The sequence below is a fragment of the Cladophialophora carrionii genome, assembly GCF_000365165.1.
Source record: "Cladophialophora carrionii CBS 160.54 unplaced genomic scaffold supercont1.3, whole genome shotgun sequence".
Classification (NCBI taxonomy): domain Eukaryota; kingdom Fungi; phylum Ascomycota; class Eurotiomycetes; order Chaetothyriales; family Herpotrichiellaceae; genus Cladophialophora; species Cladophialophora carrionii.
The window spans coordinates 2,240,392-2,265,465 of NW_008481828.1; the positions used below are offsets into that span (position 1 = coordinate 2,240,392).

Here is a 25,074-nt window from a genome sequence, read left to right on the forward strand (position 1 = left end):
GTGCAGATGATTATCTTCTAGCGTACCAAATTGTCCATCATTAGAGAAAGTCGCATATGAAGTAGCATCCGCGTGATCGGGCATGCAGCGAACGAACGTGCATGATCTTAGTAGTGTCCCTTCGTGCCTGTACAGAGCCGCAGCGGTATATTGGAGTCCACTGATGCCGTGGACCAACCCCGCCTTTGCACCCGATGTCCAAGCCATTGCGAAGACCAATATGGGACAAAGTTAAGGCCAACAATGGGCCAGAACTGGCATGGAACACAACCGAGGTGAAGTCGTGGCTTACCCCATTTCCTACACCTGGCCCACGTCCATTCTTTGTGAGATATAAGGGAGAGCATGGCCTTCCGAAGTGTGTGACTCCTCCCTCCGCCATTCACGACAACTTGACCCGGCTCTGAAAACTTATCACCATGGGGTCCGAACACTATCCTGTGAAGCATAGTGGAATTTACCACAACCTGCCGGTCTTTGACCCAGCCATTAAGAACCTCACTGCCATCGTGTAAGTCTGCCTCCCGCGAAAGACGGCCTCCTCATGGCAATCTCCATCCTAGCGTTGCATCAACGCCTTGACAGTCTGACCGAACTTTGCAGCACCGGGGCAAATGGCATTTCAGGCTTCCACACAATGCGGGTTCTGCTCGAAAGCCCGGAACGCTGGAGCAAAGTATATGCCTTGTCCAGACGACCGCCGCCGAAGGAGATGATGGGATTACTCAAGCCGGAACAGCGTTCTCGTGTCCAACATGTCGCCGTTGACTTTCTTGAGGATGCCAAGAAGATTGCTGACGCCATGACATCAGCTGGTGTGAAAGCTGACTACGTCTTCTTCTATTCCTACCTCCAGCCAAGACCTCCTCCCGGTGCGGTGGTGTGGTCAAATGCGGACGAGCTCGTGAAGGTGAACACCGCGCTGCTTGACAACTTCCTCGGCGCGCTTAGCCAGGCCAACATCGTCCCGAAGCGCTTCTTACTCCAGACAGGAGCCAAGCATTACGGCGTTCATATCGGTCGGGCACGGGTACCCGCCATCGAATCGGACCCTCCACCTGCTCATCTCGAACCCAACTTCTACTACCCACAAGAGAAGTCTTTATTCCGGTACTGTGAAGCAAACAAAACTTCGTGGAACGTCATTCGTCCGGCCTGGATTCTTGGTGCCGTCAATAATGCTCAGATGAATGCCTTGCATCCGTTCGCCATCTACGCCGCTGTCCAAGCTCAGAAGGGTGAACCGTTGTACTTCGCGGGGGACTGGGACTCGTGGCAAGGAGAGTCACACCACTCTAGTGCCATGCTCACGGGATACCTATCAGAGTGGGCCGTGTTGGAGGACAAGTGCAAGAATCAGGCCTTTAACTCTCAGGATACCGGGGCAGTGAGTTGGGACAGGTTCTACGAGGAATTGGTGCGTTGGTTTGGTGTTGAGAAGGGTATCCATCCTCCAGAAGAGGATCTGAGCAAGTTCCACGAATTCAAGGGTAGGAGCGGGAAGGATACTCCCATGGGGTGAGTAAAGATTGAGCTCGTGCGTGTTGGTCTTCCGCTGAGCACAAGCACAGTTATGGTCCGGCTCCAGTCATACGCAGCCTCTTCTCCCTCGTCGATTGGGCCAAGAAACCGGAAAACAAAGAAGCCTGGCAGCGGTTGATGAAGGCTTCCGGAGGCCAACTCACTGATGATCCATTCCGAGACCCCCAGGCGAACTTTGAATTCGGGGACGCCGCCTTCCTGAGAGTCGGCAGCCTCGCCATGAACAAGGCCCGACGCATGGGCTGGACAGGCTTCGTCGACACGATAGAAGCTCTCTTTGAGATGTATTCGGAGATGGGTGACCTCGGCATGGTACCGAGAATGAAAGTTGATGCGGCCAAGCCGTTGATATAGGGTGAGCAGAGCGTCGATGTTATACCAGATGCTGCTCGATGCTAACATAAAATGCACGTTTAGGACTTTACTGTTCTGCCTTCGCAACAACAGACTTTCCACAGTTGAATAAGGCCCATTGGTATCATTTGGATCTCATACGCCTTCGCTTTTTGTATGACCATTCCCCTCCCTGTTCCGGCCATTCTCACTCCCTTCATGAGCTTTGTATCCTCTAATCCTCAGACTCATCAACTCCACTTCCTCGGCCTGCTGCCCAATCGCTTTCGGAGACTTTCCCCCGTCTTCTGTTTTGTATGGGTGGACTAAACACCCTGTGCCAAGTCAGTCGATGTGATCACTAGCTTTTGACTGATACCACGCGAGGGTGAAGGGAGAGTTGAGATATCAGAAGTGCTCATGACGACGATGGCACTTTAAGAGCTACAAAGGAGAAGAGGGTGAAGTCGCCTCAGGTCAAATCGGACTCACCCTTCACTGTTTACTTCACTTCACTTCACTTCACTTCACAGGAGACCTGCTTCGCGCAACCTCACTGGCACTGCCTTACCAGCCGTATCTCTTACCTTTTACATCTCGAGATATGTACATGTCTTGGATCATCAACGTCGCCATTGTCGCTTTTACCACCACACTTCAACTGTTTATTGTCTCTCTGCGGAGCTTCCTTGACCCTACCTTTTGTGCCATCCTCACAGCTCCTCCTACCTCCCTTTTTACCGACATCACATCACATCACAATGGACGCTCGCAGGCACACCCAAGCTGGCGTCCCACCGAAAGACGAAAGCTTTTACGAGAGGTTGAACAACAACGCCAACAATCTGCAATGGTACGCACAGAAATTCGGCGAGGCAATGCATATCACGCCCAAGACCTACGACGCCATGCTCGCCATTGCCGACAAGGTCCTCCCCGGTGGGAAGCCGTTGATGTTCGTCAGCGCCGCCAACAGGTCCATCCGTGATCACGCCGCCGCTTGCCTGGTGGCAGATGCAAGAGTGGGGATCTATTTTCAGCGCTCCTTCTCGCCCGCACGGTACCCTCACGCGCACGAATTCTTCCGGAAGGCACCTACCAAGCTCATTCAAATCGTCAACAGCGCGCGCCGAGGGAAGCAACCGAGTCTGTCTGGCGTTGGTGACAGAGAACGAAATATCGGAGCACGCAGTCCTCGGAGCAAAACCTGTACAGTCAAGTGTGAATATGATTCCCCAACCAAGTCCGCACCACCACCGTCTGCGACGTTGACGCCATTCAAGTGGGAAGAGAGGGAGGACGAACGTGACGGCCACCAAAAGGACACAAACACCACCCCGCCCGATGCGCAGGGTATGCTGCGTGGGTTCTGTGTTCTGAAACCGGCAGTGCCCAATACCCTTGAGGTTATGAGTCTCAAGTACGGATTTCCGGTCGCGGTGAACATGGCGCAACTCTTCAACACCATGTGGACGCCGGGGCCAGAGGACATCAATATCGCGGCCATCCGCGCTGGCTGCCAGTCAATCCGGCAGAGGCGCGAGCTGCCTGCGCTGAGTGATGATCGGCTGAATTTCAGGTTCTTCTGGGCTGAGAACGGGGCCGACAAGGACATGGACGTATTCGACGACACTACCCTTCGAGACGCCTACCGGATTTGGCTGGCGGCTGGCGATCCTGCCATTCCTTTTGTGCTCTGCGCAGACGATGTCAACGTGCCTGGTGCGTGGGTCAGTGAGAATATGCTGATGGATCGCTGACGTTGCTACGAACGAAGTGTTGTTGCTCCAGGATAACGGTGTGGGACCTCGATCTCGGTATGACGGCGCGGAGGCTGCCAGCCTTACCAATGCTTGCCAACTGAATGCAAGGATAACTACGTGGCACGACAGGACGGCTTGTTGTCATCATCAGTATTTCCTGCCGATATTCTCCTCGATATTGATGTTCAAATGCTGGGCAAACGGCAGGTAGAGTTTCGATCAATTGAGGTCGTTCAGCATTCCCTCCGCCTTACCTCTTCCCGATACTGCCAAATTTCTCCGGAAGCACCTCTCGTCAAGCAGAAACTGCGACGTAACACCATCACCCGTGCTATGTTGCCTTGCATCCTCTTGCTCCCTGCTAATGGGATTGTGAAAAAGGGACCTGGGGGGGATGATATTGAGGAGAGGCGCAGGAGAATAGCAGGTCGTCGTAGTTGTGGGATGAAGAAAAGGAGCATTCCAGGGCGAGACAGTTAGTGCCGGTGCTGGGACGGGAGAGCACAGCAGGGCCGAAGTCTCATCCATTTATCCTCGACTGAGACAGCGGCGGTATAACCAGAGCGCCTCACACCGGCTAGGATCATATGCTCGTGGCATATCCCTGTGACTGGCTAGTCTGTGAAGTCATAGATATCGGCGTCGGCTTCCCCCCAGCTCATGTAGAGGGAGGTTGGCGCTGTCGAGACAACATGAGAATAATCCCTGGCAACGTATTCTCTACCCTTGTGTCTTGACTCGATTCTGCTCATGCGCGAACCGATATCAAGTGTACCTCATCCCTGCCCTGATATCGTTGCTACCTTCGGCAAGTCCCTCCAGTCTGGCCATCCAGTCTTTCAGATTCATGGGCTCACCAGAATTGAAGTAATGTAAGGAGCTAAGCAGGTGAACATCAGAGAAGTGAAGCTGTGCCTTGGCATTGCATCTCACAGTCCTGCTACTTCCTTGTCCTTGAAATTCATCTCACCTTCTCCTCTCATTCACTTCGCTTCTCGTCATCGATCTTCTGCGAGCACCATCTGCCACGTTCAGTGGCTACGCCGACCTTAACACCTGACAAGCCTGTAGGCCCCCAGCAAGCACTGGCCCCCCAGCCGAAAGCGAAGCAACACACACCCGCCGTGATATGACAATCAATATGGATTCGACGACGACAACCTCGCAATGCTTTCGCTTCATGGACCTGCCGCCAGAAGTCAGAAAAGAGATCTACGACTATTTCGTCGCAGTGCCGAAGAATGACGCCGGCTTCGGTGAGGAGGTCGTGGCCATTGCTGGTGTTGGAGAGGAGAGCTATGACTGTTTCCTGCCGATGCAGCGAGTCGACGTTGGTTTCGTTGAAGAACTCGCAGCCATCAGCAAGACCCGAAGATCCTTACTGAACGTGTCTCACCAAATCAACGCCGAATGGTCGCCCACTTTCTTCCGTACTACCACCATCATCGTCCATGGGCCTAGATCTGAATACCTGGGTGGCAATGACCGTCGCATCACCACTGGAAGGGCCCTTTCTTTCGAAAAGGCCTTCCTCAAATCGGCCAGCGCGAGCATACTCAGCAATATCCGGAGACTTTGCTATGATGCCTCAATTCACGGTCGATTCGAGTCAGTCAGCTACCAGAGGGTCACCACTGTCAATTTCCCAAACCTTCGACAGTTTGCACGCATTCTTGATCGATACCGAACCGACTTGTCGTCGCTGCAAGATGTCGAGTTATATGCAAGGTGGCAGATTTGGCATGGTGGGAACCGCGACCTAAGGCCGTGGGGTCTTTCAAACGCCGCTGCAGCGGATGTGTGGGCAAGGGCAAGCGAGGGTGGCCTATGGGAAGAGATCGAGCAACTGCTCGTGCGAAGAAATCGCCGAGCGGCTTTGACGGGCTGGAGCGTTGTGAGAAAGGTCAATATTTGCCATTTTCGTTGCCCTTTTCCGAGTCAAATGCTCTGCGTACATGTCCACTTCTCGAAGAGACATCCAGGGCATGGCGCAGGCGAATCTGTCGCTGATCCGGGAATTGTGATCAACTCTCTGACCCTCAAGAATGCTCACCAGCTACATCAAGGCGGCGAAGTGAGCGTAGCCCATGGATGATGAAAGGACCAGGAAGAGTTGGCAAGCTGCATGGGAAGAGAGGAAAGCGGAACTCATGAACTGAGTGTGACAGATGGCGTCTGATGCCGCGGGCTGGGGTAGATGCAGTGGGTTGACAGAACGGCGGACGCGATCGAACAACCATGGGCTTCGAGCACTTCTCGGCGTACAGAGAATCGGTGATCTCTTCGACGAACAGTCTGGCTCGCTGCCAACAGGATCTGGCGTAGATACGTCCTCAGATTTCATTCTGCAGTGCTCAGGGTTGCATGTCAATGAGGTCAGTGCTAGGACGGCAGAATGCACGGCGGACATATGAGTTGTCTTACATTTTCAATAAGCTACACGTTTTCCGTCAACGTCTGGTCATCATGGGAGCGACTGAGCTGGCTCACGATGGAGATCCGTGTCTCCGTGCTCGCTCCATTTGTGTACCTCTCACTCAGATAGATGCAAAGCAAGGCTCACAGAGGAACTGGAGTCAGACCAGAGAGGCGGAACTCAAATGACCATCACGAATGCCTGCAAGCGCATTGTTTGCTCGTTCCTGAGTTATCGATCATACATTCCCACGTGTCGGCCCGGAAAGCCATTTGGCGTACGCAGCAAGTGCCATCGATAATTTCGCGGTTGCCAGTCGCCCGACAACGCGCTCAACAAAAGCCGGCGCGTTGTGACTAATCAATCAATTAATAGCTAGGAAAACAAGACCCACTTTCCCAGATATGCAAACACCAATGTCTGTAGCCATTCTGGTTGTTCCCTTTGCTGGGGAGAGAGCTTCTTCCTCTTTGCCACGAGTCGAACTTGTCTGCGGTGTGTTGATCGGATCCCCAGTCCAGTCCTGTCTCTTCTTGAACTGGGTTTAGTACTGACTTATGTAATCCCCCAGTCAGTCGAATCACCATGCTGTCGTTCGCTCGGCCAAACTTTGACTCTCCTCAGCTCGAACTCGACGGTTCCGGCTCAGCTCAGCTCAGCTCAGTTCCTCAACTCGAAACCTCCACCCTCTCCTACTCGTGGCAATCCTCACTTCCATCCTCTGATCGTCAACTTCGCCGACACGTCAACTCCCAGCGTGCAGCGATCCAGCAGTACACCCCACCTTCGGGCACGACTCGGAATGCCTCGAATTCAATGATCCGGTCGGCCTTCCAGGCTGCCACACCCTCACTGCCATTCAACATATGGATAAAGGTATCCCACTCACCACCCGGATCCATAGAAGTCCATTTGTCTGCTGCTATCTCTCCAGCTCGCGCATTCAAGACGTAGTGGGTTGGCAGAAGACCTCCCGGCTGGAAAGTCAGCTTCAAATTCTTCAGGCCACTCAGCAATGATGGATATGTCTGCAAGACTCGTCCCAATTTCAAGACGCCGATGTGGTCGCAGTCACTTTCGGTTGAAACAGGGCGGCCTCTGATGTGTGGCCTCCATCTCAGCGGACAGTACAGCAGATGTCGGATTGAATAAAGCTTGTATTCGTCGACTCGGGTGAGGAACCGCCGTTCGAAGGTGGCTGGGTCGGCCTGAGCGGTCAACCCTAGAACAACTGTCGTGGTGGACCAGAACAGCGGAGCCCATTCTGCATGGATGCTTTTGCAAGTCAACAACAGGGCATGTCTCGTGGCTGTGATGACTTGGTAGGCCTCGAAGTCTTTTTGTGCCGTCAAAGCAGTCGTCTCGCCTTGCGCGCTGGACGAGTGTTCCTCAGGCGCAGTGTCTTTAGCCGTCTGCTTGTTGGCGTCTCCACCGAGCTGGACTATCCACAGATCCTTCGCTCCCTTTGCCGACCATTTTGGCTTCGGAGGGATGTTGGCGAAATGTTCGTAAACAGCGAGTCTGATTTCCACAGGTAAGTCGAGGAACAATTTTGGCTGGGCGGTTGTGTTCAATTTGCTTGACGGAGATGAGAAAGCCTCGTCGTGATTCATCTTTCGAACGGAATAGTGAGTATTTTGGATGCAGGGCCACTGCAAAAGAGGTTCAACGCCTACAGCTTCTGACAATAAATCTCCCACACAATTTCAAGGAGAAGACACGTGTTTGAGGCTGCTGGAGAACTGCCAGTTTGTAACTTTTGCGCAGGCGTTGGTTAGTGAAGACCAATCTGATTCTCTCACCGACTATGATTCACTGCATGATGGCTACCCAAGGTCGGCTTGGGATGCCGAACCTCCTACGTGATATGCACACCCAAACATTCGGCGTTGATATTATCGCAGACACGACGTGCCTTGCTGTGTCCGACAGACTTGAGCACTGACGAGAAACAAAAGGGAGGCACGCCAAACCTACTACTACGACGACGGTGGAACACGCCACAAGCTACTTCTACAACAACAACATCGTCTGCCCATCAACCTCAGTCGTGGCAGAACAGCGTCTGGAGACCGTCACTCCTCACTCGCAAGGTACGACCCTCATCCCTTTTGTGAGCGGATAGGCCTAAGTATCCCGCTCTCGTCCTCCACCACGCCAATACCTCGACCATTCCACCTCGCGACTGCGAGGGTGCGCAGAATCCTCACAAGACATCCGAGACGGCAGCATAAAATACGACGTACCAAACTCACACGGCTGGCATGGTCAGGGAACAGCTTCAATCAAGACTTGTTCATCACAGACGGCCCTTTCCTGCGGTACGCGTTGTTGTTGAAAAATGGGCAAGATCACATGATGATGTGGACGAGATGTCGTCCATTCTGTCTACAAACGACCATGTTCTACCTGGTAGTAAGTCGTAAATAGTAGGCATCACACAGCAAAGTAGTAGCAGGGAGCGAGTTGTAATGATCAAGACGTAGAGAGTCAATAGTGATTACTTGAGCGACCGGTCCAAAGCTACTTACTGTAGCAACGTGCCAGTCGTAATAAAGTCCCCTCAGAGGATGGTATTGTGTAGGCATACGGACGGGAATGCTCAAGTCCTCAGTACTCAGGACGGAGTAACTTACAGCAGAATCGCGAGAATGTTGACCACCCTCACTGTAAAGCACTCCGCAATCATGATTGATTACTGCGTACTCCGTACTCGGTACCAATTTACTGTATGTCCTTCGGTTCCTCGGGCCAGGAATACGAGCCCGAGTACTCCGTACATGGTGGCAACAGTACCTTTCACAACGCAGGGAGGGAGACTTGATTGATGTTCTCTTTTTTTTTCGCGCATTTTGATTCCATTGCCGCACCACTGTGGATATCTACACATAAAACAGGACAGTGTCGATGGTGGTGCCTTTTGAGAATTCCCACCCCATCCTCGAGGCTCTTATGGCACACACACACATACGTCCTCCTGACTCCTCTGTATGCCACTATTTCTGGCCTTGTTTAACCGAACACGCCAAAAAGATCCAAGACCCTCGTGTCCCTCAACGCACAAGATGCAGGGTTGATTGAATGCTTAAGTTGATTCATGTTCTCATGACTGAGCAGCTCTCTGCTGCTTTTGACCGTTTTTCACGCCAAAACCATGTTGCATGCATATCAGCTATACACACACTTTCCGTCTTCCCAGCTCCGAATGGGGTTCAACCTCTAGTTGCATACTCGTCTCGCCACCATTCTCGATCCCAGTATCCACTCAAGTCTCTCATCTCGCTGTTCATTCGACCTCTCCTGTCCTGGCTGGGCACGCCGGTGGGGCCGAAGGGCTGGTAATTCTGTCTCTGAGACTGATCGTCCGCGGGGGTTCCATCGTGGCCCGAGCGTAGTTAATCATAACCTGCGCCTCGTTGCCAGGGGCTTGAGTTGTTTTGCTGTCTGAAAGATTGTGGTGGAGGATGGCCGCCCTGTGCGGACCGAGGTGGCTGCGATTGGTAGCCACCGCTAGCCAGACTGCTCATGCTTCGGTCATACGTTTGCTGGCTGTGACCCGTGGTTGGTCGTCCACCATAGCCGTAGTCGCCACTGTTGTTGTACCCCTGATTGTACATCTGTCGTTGCTCATGTGATTGTGGCGGACCGCGACGACCCGGCTGATCGCTAGGATACATGGGGGTGTTGTAGTCCTGTGGAGGATATGGTTGAGTTTGCGTCATTGGTTGCTGCGAGATCTCGGGTTGATGCTTGAGGGACTCGCTGGTAAAGGACGCATCATCATCATAGCCTTTGTCTTTGACGTACGCAGTTTGTCCATCTTGTCTCGCAGTTGCGCCCAGTGCGTCCAGCTCCGTGGTGAGGGCGGCCTGAGACTTGATGAAACTACCTCGGTCGTCGCGCATCGGCTGATATCTGATTTCAGGATTCTTGGATGCAATAGCATAGATGGAGGCAATAAGCACCAGGAGCAGAAGAACCGCCGCAAAGACGACGTTGTAGAAGGCGAAGATGACGCCCATGACGCCCGAGACCATCTCCGGCTGACCGAAAGCATCTGAAAAGACCAGGAGGAATATGGCGTTCAAGAAGTTGACTGCGGCAATGGAAATGTTGAAGATGTTGGTCTTCTTGTCCATGTAGGGTCGCACCACGCTGGTACCGATCAACGCAACGGCTTCGACGATGAGGAGGCCGACAGCTTGAGCGACCGGCGATTTTTGCGCAAAGGCAATGAAAATAGCTTTGACCAGGATATACGCCAAGAGAGGGACAATGAAGTAGTAGGCCGTCGCACGGTACTGGATGTAAAGGAAGCCCCACTTGTTCAGGCATTCAGGGTCGGAATAGAGAATGTAGGCCGGGTTTTTGTGCATGGCGACCGACTTCTTGGCCAGTTGGATGACTTTGAACGAGGCCCATCCCAGAGCGGCGGCCATGGAGATGAAGACGACCAGAGCCAAAACAACCTCGGCGGCGGAGTCCCGCTCGACCAATTCCCATAGGCAGAGGATGGACATTTGCACAAAGCCGAGCGCGACCTGTACCTGTCAGCAACTGGGGGCCTGGAACGGGAACAATGAGACTTACCAATCGGAACAGAATGCCCTTGATGACAATCTTCCAGCCATTGCGGAACTCCAAGAATCGTTCCGACCGCATCCAGCCGGCTTTGGCACAGCCGTCGAGGATCACCTTGGTGAGAGCGACCAGGACGGCGACCATGAAGAGAATAAAGACGAAGAAGATCAGACCGGTCATGAAGATGTTGGTCTGCTCAATCCCTGCTCTGAAACCGACTCTATCGATTCCACGAACCACCTTGACGTTATCGGCCGTGGCGGTTGTGGTCGCGGAGCTCTGACGTTTCGCGAGATATCGAAGATTCTGTGTTGCAAACGACACCATGGTGTCGAGGGAGCGCTTGATGGCGCGCTTCTGGACCTGGACGGAGAACGTGCTGAGAGTCGAAAGATACGTAGTTGGTGTACCCCCCGTTGCTCGTTGGTACCATGTAGCGATGGATTGCAGAAATCCAACACGGATGATACCCATGCTCCATTGGAAATTTTGGGTCCATGACTGCACAATAGGCGGCATCGTCACCGAGGTCATTCCAATCACAGCCTGAGCTTGGAAAAAGCCGAAGAGCGAGACAGCGTTCGCAGCAACATGGGCCGCGGTATTGGGATGACCAAGGCCCGAAGTGACGCCAGCCGCAACGAGACCCAAGCCGGCAATGATGGCAGTAGCCCAGCCTACAGCAGGTTGGTAGACACTCTTCGTATTGGAAAGATCGGCCTCCATGCAAGCAATCACGTCGCCCGTGTCAAGAGAGGTGACGTAGACTCGAACAACACCGTCCAGGTCGGGTACAGTATACGCGATCCCTGGCACTTGCTTGGAGACATCGCTGGGAACATCAATATTTGTCTCGATATTGATCTGACCGGTCTGCATGGGACAGAACCCTGCCAGCCCCATCGAACAGGGGTCGAGAGTTTCGTTGAGGATGGTGAATCCATAGGCGATCACCTCCAGTTGCGCCGTCACATTTCCCACTATGGAGGAGACACCATTGATGTTGATGCCGATGCTGCTGTTCTTAGGGGTGTAGGCGACATTGAACAGCGTTGCTGTAAAATTGGAGCCGCTCTTGCACGAGTTTAACGAGTTCGACTCGATGATGTTCTCGGCGACGGTGAAAGGTGAGAGGGAGAGGGCGGTGAGAAGGGCGAGGAGGCAGGATAATGAGCTCTGTGGCCGCATGTTGAAATGATGTCGCAGTTGGCGTCTGCGATGAAAATGGGCGGGTGTTCAAGGGGGTCGAGGTAATTCAGGGCGCCAACCAGGGCGAACACCTTTCAGAAAACGAACAACGAGACAATGTGAAGAGTCGAATTATTGTATTCAGATTAGAGTTCGAGCAGCCGGAACTTGGTCGGTGGTCAGTTATTCGAGGTGGACTGTCGATGGTGTCATTGATTCTGAGGGGAGGTTGGACAAAATGCGGGAATGGGAACGAGCGGCAAAACTCAGGGACGGCCGTGCGGCAGCGAGGATCGTGGCGGTCGTCGTGGGATCGCAGTGACAAAGAGGCCGTCAAAGAAAATGGAGGTCGTGAATGCAGTCGGAGTCGTAGTTGAGTTGGACGTGAATAGCGAGCGTGGGTGGTGAAGGAGGTTAGAGGAGGTGGTGACGGAGGCTGGAACAGGGAGAGATGCAAGATTTGACACGCCGCGAGACCAAGACGACGACGACAGCCCAAGAAAGCGCAGGAGAGTCTAAATGGAGCTCTGCAGATGGTGGGATTCCGCCGTTGTGGGCACCGAGCTTCGGGGGTAGCACTGTCTTGGATGGGGGGCCAGCCGCCTGCCAGCTGCGTGGTGAGTGGTGGCGGCAGGGGCAGTGGAGATGCAAGCGATAGGCTACGGACGAGGACGCGCAGGGACGAGCTCGGGGGTCAAAGAATTCCAGATGCGTGCCCGCAGGCGCTAGCCCGCATTCAACAATGGGCCCTTGCCCCCCTGAACTGATGTGCCTATGGCGTTGTCGCTCTTACGCGGGCCGCGTGGCTGAGCAGAAGCGCACAGGAGAACAGGAGATTGCTGTTGTTCAAACACCATCCAAACAACTGTCGCGGCTTCACAAGGCTGTTGTCGGGGTCACTGCTGTTCGGAATCTGCCTTGCCGATATACGTCTGACGGTCGCGGTTGCAGTATCGCTGTGAAGGATGTTTCTGAGCATCGCCCTCCGAGGGAGCCGGGACGATGTCAAATCGGGGGCTTCGAGGACAGTGTGTGGGAGTACTCGTACGAGTGCAGACCAGCGTCCTCGTCGTAGCCGTCTCTGCCTCTGCTGAGCCAGACATCATTTTGCACGTCTCCTGCATCCCGCGTCCCGCATCATTCACTCGCTCCCCCACAAATATGTTGGTCAGTGTATCACTTACTCGCATTCTCCACTACCAACGGGTTCAGCTGTCACTGCGCCGTCTTCGTCTTCACGGCTACGTACTGCGAGCACTTGTTCGAGTAGGCTAATTCGACGGTACTACCCCGGAGTCGCATTTAGAACAACAAGCAACAACACAATCTCACGCGCGTGTCGACGTCGAGGCTGTGCTTGTGCTTTGCGAGATTGAGCATTCCCTCAGCTCCGGGGTTCCGCCAACGGGCAGCCGTCGACGTCATTGCTGTTTTGTCCTGCTCGGTGATCCACATTAGAAACATCCGACTCCGGATCTGCTTCAGTCTGCGTTTCATCACGGCTTTGCCCTGCATTGCCTCCACGGACGCGAGTGGCCAAGAGATCATGTTTGAAGATTTACATTTTACCCAGTACTCCGTACAATTGTCCCTTGGCATGCGCGTCTTCCAAGCGATGGTCTGGATCTACGGTATGGAGTGCGGAGTATCTCAGGGTGCTTTGGCCGGTCTGTGCCTTTGGACCGCCAATAAACAAGGAGATCATTGCTGACCATTGGTAGATCTAGCTAATTAGAAGGGTGTGTACGAGTAGAATGTGCCTGCTGAAGCACCGGTCTACTGAGTAGTACGTGGACCTTCCTGCTGATCATGAATGCTGCTGCCGCCGCTTGTGATGTCTCCAGTACTTCCAGCTAAAGCATCCCGTCTCTGCCTCCTCGCATTCGCATCTTATGCAACCGTCCTGGACGGATCGTCACCTCGAAACCCAGCATGCTGAGGATGCTGAGGATTGTGCGAAGACTGCTGCACAACAGCCTCCAGCTCCCTACGTTCTCTGGCTCGTTTGCGCTGGGCGAGATCTCCTCGGACCCCGCGCAGATATTTCGTCGCTTGTTCAATCAGCTCTCGGCTCTCCGTGCTTTCTTTCAGCGTCTGGAGCAAGGTTGCCACTTGCGTCTCGTTGCTGAGATGCGGGCATGTTCGACTGTGGCCGAGGTGAGCGATGCCACATAACCCACAATGCTCTACACCCGCCAACTTGAGTCGGCACCACCCCATGGGATGTTGTTCATTGCAGGCGGAACATTGGTGCAGAGCTGGCATTTGGTGAATGGGTCCGTACTCAAACGTCCCATCTCCATTAAAGTGCGGCGCTGGGCCAAGGGGTACTCTGACGCGTCTGAAGGGCCTCGCTGTACGGTCCACCACAGATCAGTATCGGCGACTATGCTGCCTTGCGAGGGCTGGATTTGAATTTCCTACCTTGCACCTTTCGTTTGGCCATGGGTTCCAAATCGCTCTCCGTGGCTCCGTCAGTCTCTGTAGCCCCGTCGTCATCGGACTGCTCGCGCGCTCGGTAATCAGGGTCACCGGGCGCTACGTCGGCTTCTGCGGGATCTGGCTCTGCTTTCTCGCCGTCGCGGTCGCCCAAACGGTAGTCGACGGTCTGTCCCGGGTCAGTTTCACACATACTCAGGAAGCCGGGATTGCTCACTTGTCGCTTGCGCTTGCCCCTGCCGAACGCTTGGGCTTTCCGCGCCTGTTCTTCGGCAAATACTCGCTCACGTTCCTGCAGGATCTTATCCCAGATGCCAGGGTTAGGAGTATTGTTGGCTGTGCGGTCGGGCAGGTCTTCTTGCAATGCTGACTTGTCATTGGCCCAGATTCGAGCAAAGCTGAATTGCGACTCGGCCGACTTCTCCGTGTCAATCTTGGTGTCTTCAATCTGCGAACGGTCAAGCAAGCGATCAACCGAAACGTCATCGTAGACAATATCTTGCACACCGGGGTCATCTTCGAACAGTGCTTGCGCACCATGACGGAGAATCGTCTCGAGGTTTCCACCAGCGTCTTCCTCCTTGTCCATCTGCTCAATGAGAACGTGATCGAGCGCCATCTTTTTCCGACCAATCTGCATAATCTTTTCCTCCACGCTTTCTCTCGTCATCAGTTGGAAAACGAGCACCTTGTGCTTCTGCCCAATACGGTGGGCTCGAGAAAGAGCCTGGATATCCTGGTGCGGGTTGAAATCCGGGTCGAGAATGATGACGGTGTCAGCAGTGGCCAAATTGATGCCAACGCCTCCTGCTCGCGTTGAGAGCAAGAACGCAAAGTATTGCGAATCTGGAGCATTGAACTCATCAATGCGTTTCTGTTTCTCGGCCGCAGAAATAGTGCCGTCGATGCGGCGATGCTGCATTCCAAGACCGTCGAGAAAGTCCTCAACGATGTCGAGGTTGTCAAGGAATTGGCTGAAAATGAGAACACGATGCCCTCGCTCTTGCAGTTTAGGTAGCATGATCGTCAGGAGTTGCAGCTTGGAGGAGGCATCCACCAGGTTCCGGAACGAAGCGGCACCCTCAGCTCCTCGCTCCTCAATGTCTCTGCTATACACGAAAGGGTGGCATAAACACTTTCGCAGCTGCATCAAGATGTTGTTCAGATTTTGTTTCTCCTTCTGATTTGCAGTACCGTCACGCGCCAAGATTGATTTCATCAGTTCCGGATTCTTGGCCAAGATGGATTTGTAGACCTTTTTCTGAAGTGTCGACATGGTCACTGGCACGATAATCTGAGCCATTGGAGGCAGGAAAGTGAGTACTTGAGCCTTCGTTCGTCGCAGGAAGAACTTCCGAAGCATATCATGCAGTTCAGGCACGTTTTCCTGTGTGAGATTGGCATATTTGGCCTCGAGCTCTGCTGCGTTCATGCTTTTGTCCAGGAACTGTAGAAGATTGAAAAGCTCTCGAGCGTTGTTTTGAAGAGGCGTCCCTGTCAGGAGAACCTTGAACGGGAAGCGAAATTTGGACAGAATTTCATAGATCTGTGTTCGGTCGCTCTTGAGACGCTGTCCTTCGTCCACTACAAGGGCTTGCCACGGCACCTTCATCAAGCTCATTCGGGTCTTTTCTTCGACGATCGACTCATATGACGCGACAACGATATGAGCTTTGATATCCTTGACCTCCCTGTCTTTCCTTCTTGGTGGTGTATTCGGATCCTCTTCCTTGTCCTTTGGGAATAATTCGTAATCATGGGTGAGCTTCCTCGCCCTAGCCGAGCCATAGTAGGTCACAACCCGAAGAGAAGGTGCCCACTTCTTGATCTCTCGTCGCCAATTGGGACAAGTTGAGTTGGGTACCACCACGAGGAAAGGCCAGCATTTGTGATCTTGAACCAGTGTAGCGAAAAAAGAAACCAGCTGGATTGTCTTGCCCAAACCCATTTCATCGGCCAGAATGGCGTTCTGATTCAGATGCCATTTGCAGAGAAGCCAGTTCAGACCGTCCAGTTGGTAACGCATCAGCTCGCCTCCGACCATGCTCGTGGGCTGGTTCTTTTTCATGACCGATTTCTCGAAATCCAATGTTCGGATATGGGTCAGATGGCGTCTCAAGGTCGACTGGGGCGGGATCGCGATGTGCAGCTTCATGACATAATCTTCATATGCAGCTTTGAAGTCGTTCCATCGGTCAATGTCGGTCGGAGGGGGCGGCTTCTCCCAGATAGCATCTTCGTAGCCGAGACCTTTGTATTTGACAAAAGCCGAGTCAACCTCTTTGGCGCGGGCGAGGTCGATTTCCTTGGTACTGTTGCGAACAACACTCGAGTAGCGCACAGCAAAGACAATGTCGACCCGGAATACCTCCTCGGGGATGGCATCCGTTGTGGTCATCTTCGGCAATTGATTCTCTGGCTTCTTGAGGAAACACACGCGCATATTACCTGGAGCGATGCCCCAAACCCAGCCTCCCGCCATCCAGGTCGTCCGAAAGTACGACTGTGTACGCCATTTGACTAGATATTCTTTCTCGTCTTCAGGCAGTTTCGTGACAACAGTTCCTGGGTGATAAGAGTCCAGGTTGACAGGGCGCCATGCCACCAGAGCGTCGATCTGGTGTTGATTTTCGATGCAGTCTTTGCACACCCAAGACCGGTGGTAATGCTCGAACCGTTTCTGCGCTAAGTGCGCTTCATCCAACATACTCTCACCTTCGTCGTCGAGCGAGTGGGCCGTCTGGCGCCTGGGAAGATGATGCATATGCCATGCGCGAGCACACTGTGAGCAACGGAACATGACCAGGGAGGCATTGTTGATGAGCCTAGACTCAACAATTGTGATTGGATCCGTTCCTCCATTCTCCTCTCTTTGCAGCTGTTCCTGCCGAGTGGTGAGACGACCTCGTAATGGCTTTGACAGTTCACCATATTCACGGCAGCTGGTACAGCGTCCCTGGTGTGGAGCCGTTGTCTCCTTGTCTTGAGCCAGGCCGATGCAACGTCTGCATTGCAGAACAAATAGCTGTTCCCCAACCTTTGTGACTAGGTGGTCTCTCGTCCCCCGAAAACCGAGACATTTCTTATGATAGGAATTGGTGCAACCTTGACAGAAGACTAGAGGTCCCTTCGCTTGGTCGTCTCCTCTGAAGTAACAAGTCTCGCATTCCTGCCGATGCCTCCGTCTGAAGGGATCGTGGTCAGGTACTTTGACGAAGTGCTCTTTGGTGCTGATGACTTTGGGGGCTGATTTCTCGTCCTCGTAGCTTGAGATCTCGTCCTCTTGTCTCTCACGCATGCTCCGTTTCGGCTGCGCTCGGGTTCGCTCGGATCGCCGCGCTGGCATTGCAACACCTGCCTCCGGAGACGACTCATCCCTCATTCTCGACCTACGCTGAGGGCGTATCGATACGCGCGTCGACTCTCTCTTCGGTCGCAGGGTTGATCTGCCTCTGGTGCCCCTCGTACTCCTTCGTGGCCGGCCACGCGTCTCGCCCTGAAGGCCATCAAGCTCTTGCTTTAGATGGGCCGTCTTCCTGAGTTTGCTGAGTCGTGCAGAGCGCCGGCCATTGCGTGCATCCTCATCCAAAGCACCGTCTTCTTCATCACCCTCTGATATTTCTTCTGATTCTCCAGGTTCAGCATCGCTGTCGTCTGGGCTCTTTCGTCGTCGCCGGGGTGGCGATTCTCCTTCTGAGTCTGTTAAGGAAACCGTGCTCCAGTCTACCATGGCTGGAGTCCTCTGGGATGGTCGTCTGGCTTGTGGCTGACTATCTTCGAACGCTCGCAGCGCGTCATAACCGTTGTGCAGCTCGTGTATCCTACGCGCAGAGAGCTGAGCGGCAGGCAACGTCAGCGATTCATTGATGGTGACCAAAGAACAGGTAGCACCCAGGAATGGGTGGAAACTGAGATGAGGCGATTGAAAGAGAAGGGAGGTAGGACCGTGAAAGAAGCGAAGAAGGAGCAGTCACGAATATGGGAGAGGATCAGAGGACATGTTCCAGTCTATATATGGCAACGGCATTCGTGAGAGGGCACTTACAATATCTCTTTCGCCGCTCTCTAGCCTCACGATGTAACGCTTGTCTTTTCGCTGGGACAGTACTCTTTCGACAGTGAAATGTCCTGGCAAATAGTCATACGTCTCTTTCACCTCGTCTGCCAATCGAGGCACATCGATATAGAACCTCTTTTGGAACAACCCGACTAAGGGACGGTCCTCGTCGTAGTCGACCTCGGTCACATCTTGGTCACTTGGGGACGTGTCGGCGCTCTGTCCACGTCTTCTGCGAGGTTTGGTGTTCGTAATCTCATAGTCGTGCACAATGTCTCCTCCATCACTTTCATCTGAGTGTGACGGTTCTGCCTGCTCGTCTGGAGCGAACGAGGTGTCATCCTCAAACTCTCCGACCTCGATATCTTCGCCATTGACTGGTCTTTGAACGACTGCTTCGATAGAATCTTCGGCAGAATCTTCGGGTCCTTCTGGCTTGCGTGAGTTCTCAGGTGGTTTTCCAACCCATTCAGACAGATCTATCCCACTCATCACGTTGTGCTACAGCCTGCGGGGTAGAAAAGGTGCGACCGTGAACGCGATCGGGAAGAGTAGAGTGACGATTCCGTGTCATTGAGCGGCTCACTTCACGTAGGCTGAAAGGAACGAGCGCACACATGAGTGCCTCTATCGTACATTGGACTGCGGTCGACGGAGGGGGAAGGAGGTCGCAAAGAGATGGCAGACTCGAGAGCAAGGTGAGGCTCGAGGAAGAATCGCGCTGTGCAAGACGCGTCCCGCGTCTCTCCAAATTGATGTTTCGCCTCAGTTGCAGCTCATCCATTTCCTACACATTACATACTGTGCTCCCCTCCCGTGCATTGACGGTTCGAGTCTCGAGCTACCTGTGGATGCTGTCGCTTTCTCGCCCTCTACTTGGCTATGCTGCGCCCATCAGAACCAGTTTTTGCCGTCGCCATGCACGCTGCATATCCCTGACCGGCGCAATCGAAAAAGGTATCCGACACGCCCAGCGAGGCAGGACCCGGCTCGAAGACCAGTATGGCGAATCCAGAAAAGTCTCCGGCCATAATGACGAGGAGAGCCACGGCTCAACAAGAGCAGTTGGAGAGGAGGCAACGAAGAAAGCCGTATTAATTCCGGGCCACGAACGACGCAGTGGCCGGAAGACACGAAAGGGCCCAAGAAGCTTACAACCAGGGCAAGATGCGCAAGGCACAACCCCAAAACGCCGCGGGAGCGAAGTACCAACATCCATGCCGTATACGACAGCAGGGTCAGAATTCCTTTATGGCACATTCTCTGTCCTGGCAGCTCTTACAGCTCGGCGGAGGAAGCTCTACAGGCTCTACAGGCTCCTACCACCTGGCTACGGCATTGACACGAAGCGAGCCAGAGCCATGCAACCAAAGCAATCGCCAGAGGAGGTTCGGCTGCACAACCGGATAAATAACCTTGCCGAAGACTCTGGAGTACACGTGGAAGCCGTGTCGGGACCCCGTTGGCAAGGCATCTTTTCAAAAGCATCAGACGGACGACCGCACAACGGCTGGATCCTGGAGGCTTCTCCGGTTCCGAAGCTGCCTGTCACGGTACTGTCTCCTGTCAAGCTGCCCTCTGATCCGATCACGGTATCTATCGGATGGGCATCTGAGGAGGAGAAGGCTATCAACAACGTATTCAACGTGTCGGGTAACAAAGCAACACTTCCCTCCGTGCGGCCTGCTCACAGATATCCTTTCATGCTGCTGCTCGATTGCATCACCGACACCGGCAACTTTGGGGCCATCGTTCGCTCCGCATGGTTTCTCGGTGTTGATGCAGTCCTCGTCTTGGAGCACGGTACTGCGCCAATCACGACAAATAGTGTGAAGGCTTCTGCAGGAGCGTTCGAGTATATGCCCGTTCTTCACGTCAAGAACGAAAGAGAATTCATCAAGCTCTCGCGGAGGAATGGATGGAAATTCTTCGCGGCGGATGCGCCAGAGACAGCGGACATCCGAATGCGGCGGGCCATGCACCAAGGACTACAAGAGCCTTCAAAGCCGGAAGGCGCTCTGTTGCAACACCCCTGCGTGCTCGTCCTCGGCAATGAAGAATCCGGGATCCGGGATTTCATGCGCACGATGGTGGACGGTGTTGCCGGTATCACTAATGCGAGACCGGGGGTCGGAGAGATAGACAGCCTCAACGTCAGTGTGGCGGCGGCTCTTCTCACTCAGAAGTTCTTCGATACAGCGCCGGCCACACCCCCAGCAGAAGGATGAGAGAAGTGCTAGTGACTGAGTCGAGATTGTTGAAGCGCAACTCCGGGGAGTAGATAGAAGTATGCCATCTGAGCGGGACGATCACGTCTGCCGCCCAATTTTGGCACCTCCCACGGCTTACTCTTCCATCACGTTGTCGTCCCTGACCAAGCACAAGCCTACATACGACGTGCGGGCACAGAGGGAAATAGGACGTAGAACAGCGTTGGTCGTACCAATTGATGGGCCGTACCACCGTGCACTGGTGGCACGGTGGGGCACAAAGCCGCACAAGCGCCTTTTCGGGCGTAGGCTCGCAGGAGGATGAAGCCACCATTTGTCTTCTTTTCGGCTCATCATGGAGTATTCATTACGTTTTCAAATAGTTTAAGTCAACATCTCATAGAACACGCCATCTCCACTTCTGTTGCCAGAGTCTCTCACTTTCTTTTGATAACTGTCAGAATGCCTGGCGCCGGACTGCCGAACCATCACCTCAGGCGTCACTCGCAACCAAATCGTCCCACTCATTCGATTCATAACTCATGTGGAAGATCCTTCCGTTGGACCAGGACCTGGATCTCAATCTGACCCTCTTCGGTAGAAGGGCGCCCTATGCCTTTATCACATCTATCGTCTCTGTCTTCTATCAAGTCCTTCACCGCGTCTGCGATCCGCTTCCTTCTATTGCCTATTATTACCTTTGATTCCGTGATGATAGCAAGCAAGCGGTCGGCGGGCCTCTCTGCTGGCGGAGGAGGCTCTTGCTTCATCCCGGTGACCGTCCTAGTGAACTTTTTGATCGCGGGGAGTCCCCCTCCCAATCGTGGTCCATTCTCTTGTTTGACTGGTTTGACGCTCGTGTCTGAGTGGCTTGACGCAATACTCGGTGTTCTGTCCGTCAACCTTTTGCGCTCTGCGTTTAGCGCGGCGAATAGCTTTGTCTGGAGGATCTCCGGGTATCTCGCGCAGTTGAGATGGTGAGAGTGGGCGTACGGCTTGCCAAAGTCCACCTGCAGGTCTGTGAAATTCTGGAAGCTTTTATGCAGTGCCTCTCCCAGAGATTTCATCCGGACGTCATCGCTGTACGCCAGACTGGTTAGGATCTGGGGAAATCGATTGAAAATAACTTCCAGCAATGCCTGCCGCTCGCCTATCCGGGGTCAGCGGGCGTCAGCGGCGGTGACCAAATGATCAAAACTTACGAATGATCAGTCTTCGCAAGGGTGATATCACGGCTGCAAAGTCGGCCCTAGAGCGCCATACTACAGCATCGACATACTCGTACAGCTTGTCGTCCATGCGTCCACCAAGAACAAATGCGACGATCGCAAGATACGCCGCGTCATTTTCCGAGGGTTCAAAATTGTCGTTACATATGAAGTCATGGGCGCACTGTTCCAGATTCACCAACAACTGTCTACTGCAGTCGTACCTCCACAGCGTGATGCAGATTTGTGCCAGCCAGATGAGAAATTCAGAACTCTGTCTTTGTCTGTTGCCTTGGAGGTCGATCGTTCCGGATACAAGTCGGATGACGAAACGCAGCGACGCCGCAGTCATGCCAGTTTCTGGACGGGGAAGCAACTGAGCCGCCTCTTCGTGAAGGAGGCGATGGTAAAGTCTTGGAGAATGTACTCGGAATCTATCCAGTCTCCCCTGGTCTGACTGAACATGTTGGATGACTCTGATGCATTTGGTCACCTCGGAAGGTTCGTTTCCGTCAAAGGCTGCCAGTTCAACCTCAAAGGAATGAGCTACTCCGTGGGTCCATGGTTCATTTCCGAACCTATACAGTTGAGGTTCCTGAGCAAGGTGTGCGACACCATTTTGAAGGTTCATCTTGGTTATATCCGTCGACAATATCAAGGAGAGCAGCGATGTCCTATGGACAATCTAACACTGATATGAGCAAATGGATGCAGCGCGATGAATTGATCAGAGATGTTGGTGGCTTCACAGATCTGCGCGCTGCTGCGGTGAGCTATTGCCATGGGATGAAGGCGAACTCGTGAGGTTCCCGAACGTTGACCTACAGGATTTGGCCACGGCTTGTAATTGGTGGGACATGCACCAGGATAAAACGCCAGGATTGTGCTGCAAGGCGTCAACCGCCTCCTCCGTGCCTTTGGTGAACGCCTTCTTTGATAACACGAGCGTGGAAGTGGCCAAAGGGCCCCAAAGCCGACGTCACCAACATCGACTTTACAACCGACAGTGGCAGAGCAGACTCTTGAGGTACGGTATTTTTGCAATCGAATGTCTCACCCACCGGGCTTTTGGCGTTATCACTGCTTGAGGCTTCGAGGCCGAATGGGCGCTCGCGGGCCATCGAGTATCGCTCCGGGGGACGACCTTGCCTCTTCAACCTCTCCACGCGCCGAGGCTCATGCCATGGATTCGGAGGCTGGGTTGCAGGACCGTTTGACTGGCTAGTGGTGGTCGCTAGCCGCCTTTTGGCAACCCTGCAAGCCACGCGACCAATGCGGACCAAGCGAGACACGACTATCCCTCTTCGGCATGCAGCCCATGCAATGGCCCCAGCCGAACACCCCAGAGCAAGGTGCAGGCATCGTCTCCAAGAAGGCGTGCTAAAGGCAGCCTTCTCTTCGGAGCGAGTTCGTTCATGGCTTCATATTTGACTATCTCCTCAAGAGCCCAACCTGTTCTCAACTACAGACAATTACCACCGGACGCTCACCCACGCATTGAACAATGGCGACGGACGAGGTCTTCACCTTCGGGCCTGTGCCTGCCGCCCCTCAGAAGAACGTGACTGCCACTTATGCAGAGTTGAGATCCAGTCCTGAGCTCTACTTTGAGGAAAGTGTCCTGACAGTTCCTGGAGGGTTGATGTTTGCTTCTAACTGGTTAGTAGGGCGCCGACGTGGGCTGGATGATGATTTCGTCTGTTCTCGTGCTTCTCATGATCGCCGGTCTTTGTCTTCACTTCTCAGGCATATCAAGGCCGCAAACGACGCTTACGCTGGTGCGGCTACCGCTGATTACCACGGCTGTTGTGGGATGCATTGTGAGTACAGAAGGGCAGAAGCACACAGCAGGTGACTGACAGTCAACCAGTGGTACACCTGGGGTTACAGCTTGGCCTTTTCACCGGCAACATTCAGCAACGACACCTTTGCCGGAGTTTCATGGTACGGCGGAGATATGAAGGCAAATGCTTATCTCGACATTACCGCTCGACCCGTGGGCATCCAGGGACCCGATTCGAATTCCATGACAGGACCCAAGATCCCCGAAATGGTATACGTCTTCTACCAAGGCATGTTTGCATGTTTCACGTAAGTACCCATTCGCTTGGCGTTCTGTCCACGGACTCATGCTTCTTTTGCAGCGCAAGCTTGGTGGCTGGTGGAGCAGCGGGCAAGATGCGGGTCGGCCGATTCCTCCTCTTCATCACCCTCTGGGTGACTCTTGTCTACTGCCCGGTAGCAAGATGGACGTGGCATCCCCAAGGGTGGTCAAAATTGAGGGGCGCCATGGATTTCGCCGGTGGCACGGCCGTCCACGTCTGTTCGGGCTCGTCAGTGGCTGCGTTTGCCGTCTTCGCACAAATTGAAGCTCGAAACTGGACTGCCTCAGTCACCTTTGGAAATCGGATGGTAAAGCTTGACGTAAAGACCTGGAGGATCTGGAGATGGATCTCCTTCTCGCCCTTGCCTCGCGGCACCGAAGTGGAACTAACAGCGACTCCTCCGGAGACAGCCTCAGGCTTCCATGGGATAGTGCCAACCCCACAGCAACAACCTTCCACACCGTCGCCAGAAAGCGACCTGGAAATCCAACAAGCACAATTACCTTACAGTATCAATCACATGGTCCTCGGCACCGCCTTGCTCTGGATAGGATGGTTTGGCTTCAATGGGGGCTCAGCCCTCGGTGCGAATCTGCGTGCAGTGTCTGCCTGTCTCGCGACTCAGACCGCAGCCTGCGCAGGAGGTACAGTCGGATTACTTCTTCAATGGGGCCTCAGTCGCTTGGACAGAATGGCTGTAGATCCTGCCAAGTTGTTTCACACACCGTCCATGCAGGAGTTTTGTGACGGTGTGATTGCTGGGTTGGTGGCCATTACACCCGCCGCAGGATATGTGAGTATTCACTGAAGGCTCTCCTTGACTCAGTCCCGGCTGACAAACGCAGGTTCCTGTGAAGTACGCTTCTATATTCGGCGTTGTCGGGGCCGTTGTGTGCAAGATCCTGAGAATGATCTTCAACACGTTTCTGTTGCGCGAGGATAGGCTGTCCGTATTCGCTGTGCACGCTGGTGGTGGAGCTACGGGGATGTTACTCACGGCCTTCTTTGCGAAGTATGCCCTGAGCGAATCAACCTGGAAAGAGATGAGAAGCTGACAACGGTCGTCCTAGCAATGCAACCACTGGCCTCGACGGGTACAGTCGACTCGTGGACCGAACGATGGGTGCTCGCTTTCGGTAAGGACATCCGCTGTGCTCAGACGATCATACGCTGACCCTTCGTAGCGATCAGGCTGTGGATATAACGGCGTGCCTCTGTTACGCATTCACCAT

The 25,074-nt window shown here is 53.8% G+C and overlaps 9 protein-coding genes across 9 annotated transcripts; 5 read left to right on the forward strand and 4 right to left on the reverse strand.

Moving 5' to 3' along the window:
• Window positions 1-419: 419 nt before the first annotated feature.
• On the forward strand, window positions 420-1,896 carry G647_04204 (uncharacterized protein; the record flags this gene model as incomplete). The annotated part of the gene is made up of 3 exons (XM_008728548.1): window positions 420-511; window positions 604-1,518; window positions 1,572-1,896. 3 exons carry the CDS (start codon window positions 420-422, stop codon window positions 1,894-1,896), a joined length of 1,332 nt encoding a protein of 443 aa, XP_008726770.1.
• A 740-nt stretch (window positions 1,897-2,636) lies between these two features.
• On the forward strand, window positions 2,637-3,635 carry G647_04205 (uncharacterized protein; the record flags this gene model as incomplete). The annotated part of the gene is made up of 1 exon (XM_008728549.1): window positions 2,637-3,635. One exon carries the CDS (start codon window positions 2,637-2,639, stop codon window positions 3,633-3,635), a length of 999 nt encoding a protein of 332 aa, XP_008726771.1.
• A 1,144-nt stretch (window positions 3,636-4,779) lies between these two features.
• Window positions 4,780-5,733, forward strand: G647_04206 (uncharacterized protein; the record flags this gene model as incomplete). Its single annotated transcript, XM_008728550.1, has 1 exon — window positions 4,780-5,733. One exon carries the CDS (start codon window positions 4,780-4,782, stop codon window positions 5,731-5,733), a length of 954 nt encoding a protein of 317 aa, XP_008726772.1.
• A 1,049-nt stretch (window positions 5,734-6,782) lies between these two features.
• G647_04207 (uncharacterized protein) lies at window positions 6,783-7,667 on the reverse strand (the record flags this gene model as incomplete). Its single annotated transcript, XM_008728551.1, has 1 exon — window positions 6,783-7,667. The coding sequence occupies one exon, from the start codon at window positions 7,665-7,667 to the stop codon at window positions 6,783-6,785; it is 885 nt and encodes a 294-aa protein (XP_008726773.1).
• Window positions 7,668-9,449: 1,782 nt separating this feature from the next.
• On the reverse strand, window positions 9,450-11,823 carry G647_04208 (uncharacterized protein; the record flags this gene model as incomplete). The annotated part of the gene is made up of 2 exons (XM_008728552.1): window positions 9,450-10,595; window positions 10,645-11,823. 2 exons carry the CDS (start codon window positions 11,821-11,823, stop codon window positions 9,450-9,452), a joined length of 2,325 nt encoding a protein of 774 aa, XP_008726774.1.
• A 1,890-nt stretch (window positions 11,824-13,713) lies between these two features.
• G647_04209 (uncharacterized protein) lies at window positions 13,714-18,811 on the reverse strand (the record flags this gene model as incomplete). Its single annotated transcript, XM_008728553.1, has 5 exons — window positions 13,714-13,969; window positions 14,108-14,177; window positions 14,248-14,431; window positions 14,480-18,097; window positions 18,308-18,811. The coding sequence occupies 5 exons, from the start codon at window positions 18,809-18,811 to the stop codon at window positions 13,714-13,716; spliced, it is 4,632 nt and encodes a 1,543-aa protein (XP_008726775.1).
• Window positions 18,812-19,536: 725 nt separating this feature from the next.
• On the forward strand, window positions 19,537-20,547 carry G647_04210 (uncharacterized protein; the record flags this gene model as incomplete). Its single annotated transcript, XM_008728554.1, has 1 exon — window positions 19,537-20,547. One exon carries the CDS (start codon window positions 19,537-19,539, stop codon window positions 20,545-20,547), a length of 1,011 nt encoding a protein of 336 aa, XP_008726776.1.
• Window positions 20,548-21,062: 515 nt separating this feature from the next.
• Window positions 21,063-22,089, reverse strand: G647_04211 (uncharacterized protein; the record flags this gene model as incomplete). The annotated part of the gene is made up of 2 exons (XM_008728555.1): window positions 21,063-21,679; window positions 21,732-22,089. 2 exons carry the CDS (start codon window positions 22,087-22,089, stop codon window positions 21,063-21,065), a joined length of 975 nt encoding a protein of 324 aa, XP_008726777.1.
• A 1,152-nt stretch (window positions 22,090-23,241) lies between these two features.
• Window positions 23,242-24,897, forward strand: G647_04212 (uncharacterized protein; the record flags this gene model as incomplete). Its single annotated transcript, XM_008728556.1, has 7 exons — window positions 23,242-23,355; window positions 23,405-23,557; window positions 23,608-23,828; window positions 23,882-24,089; window positions 24,288-24,539; window positions 24,579-24,635; window positions 24,688-24,897. The coding sequence occupies 7 exons, from the start codon at window positions 23,242-23,244 to the stop codon at window positions 24,895-24,897; spliced, it is 1,215 nt and encodes a 404-aa protein (XP_008726778.1).
• Between the last annotated feature and the right edge of the window lie 177 nt (window positions 24,898-25,074).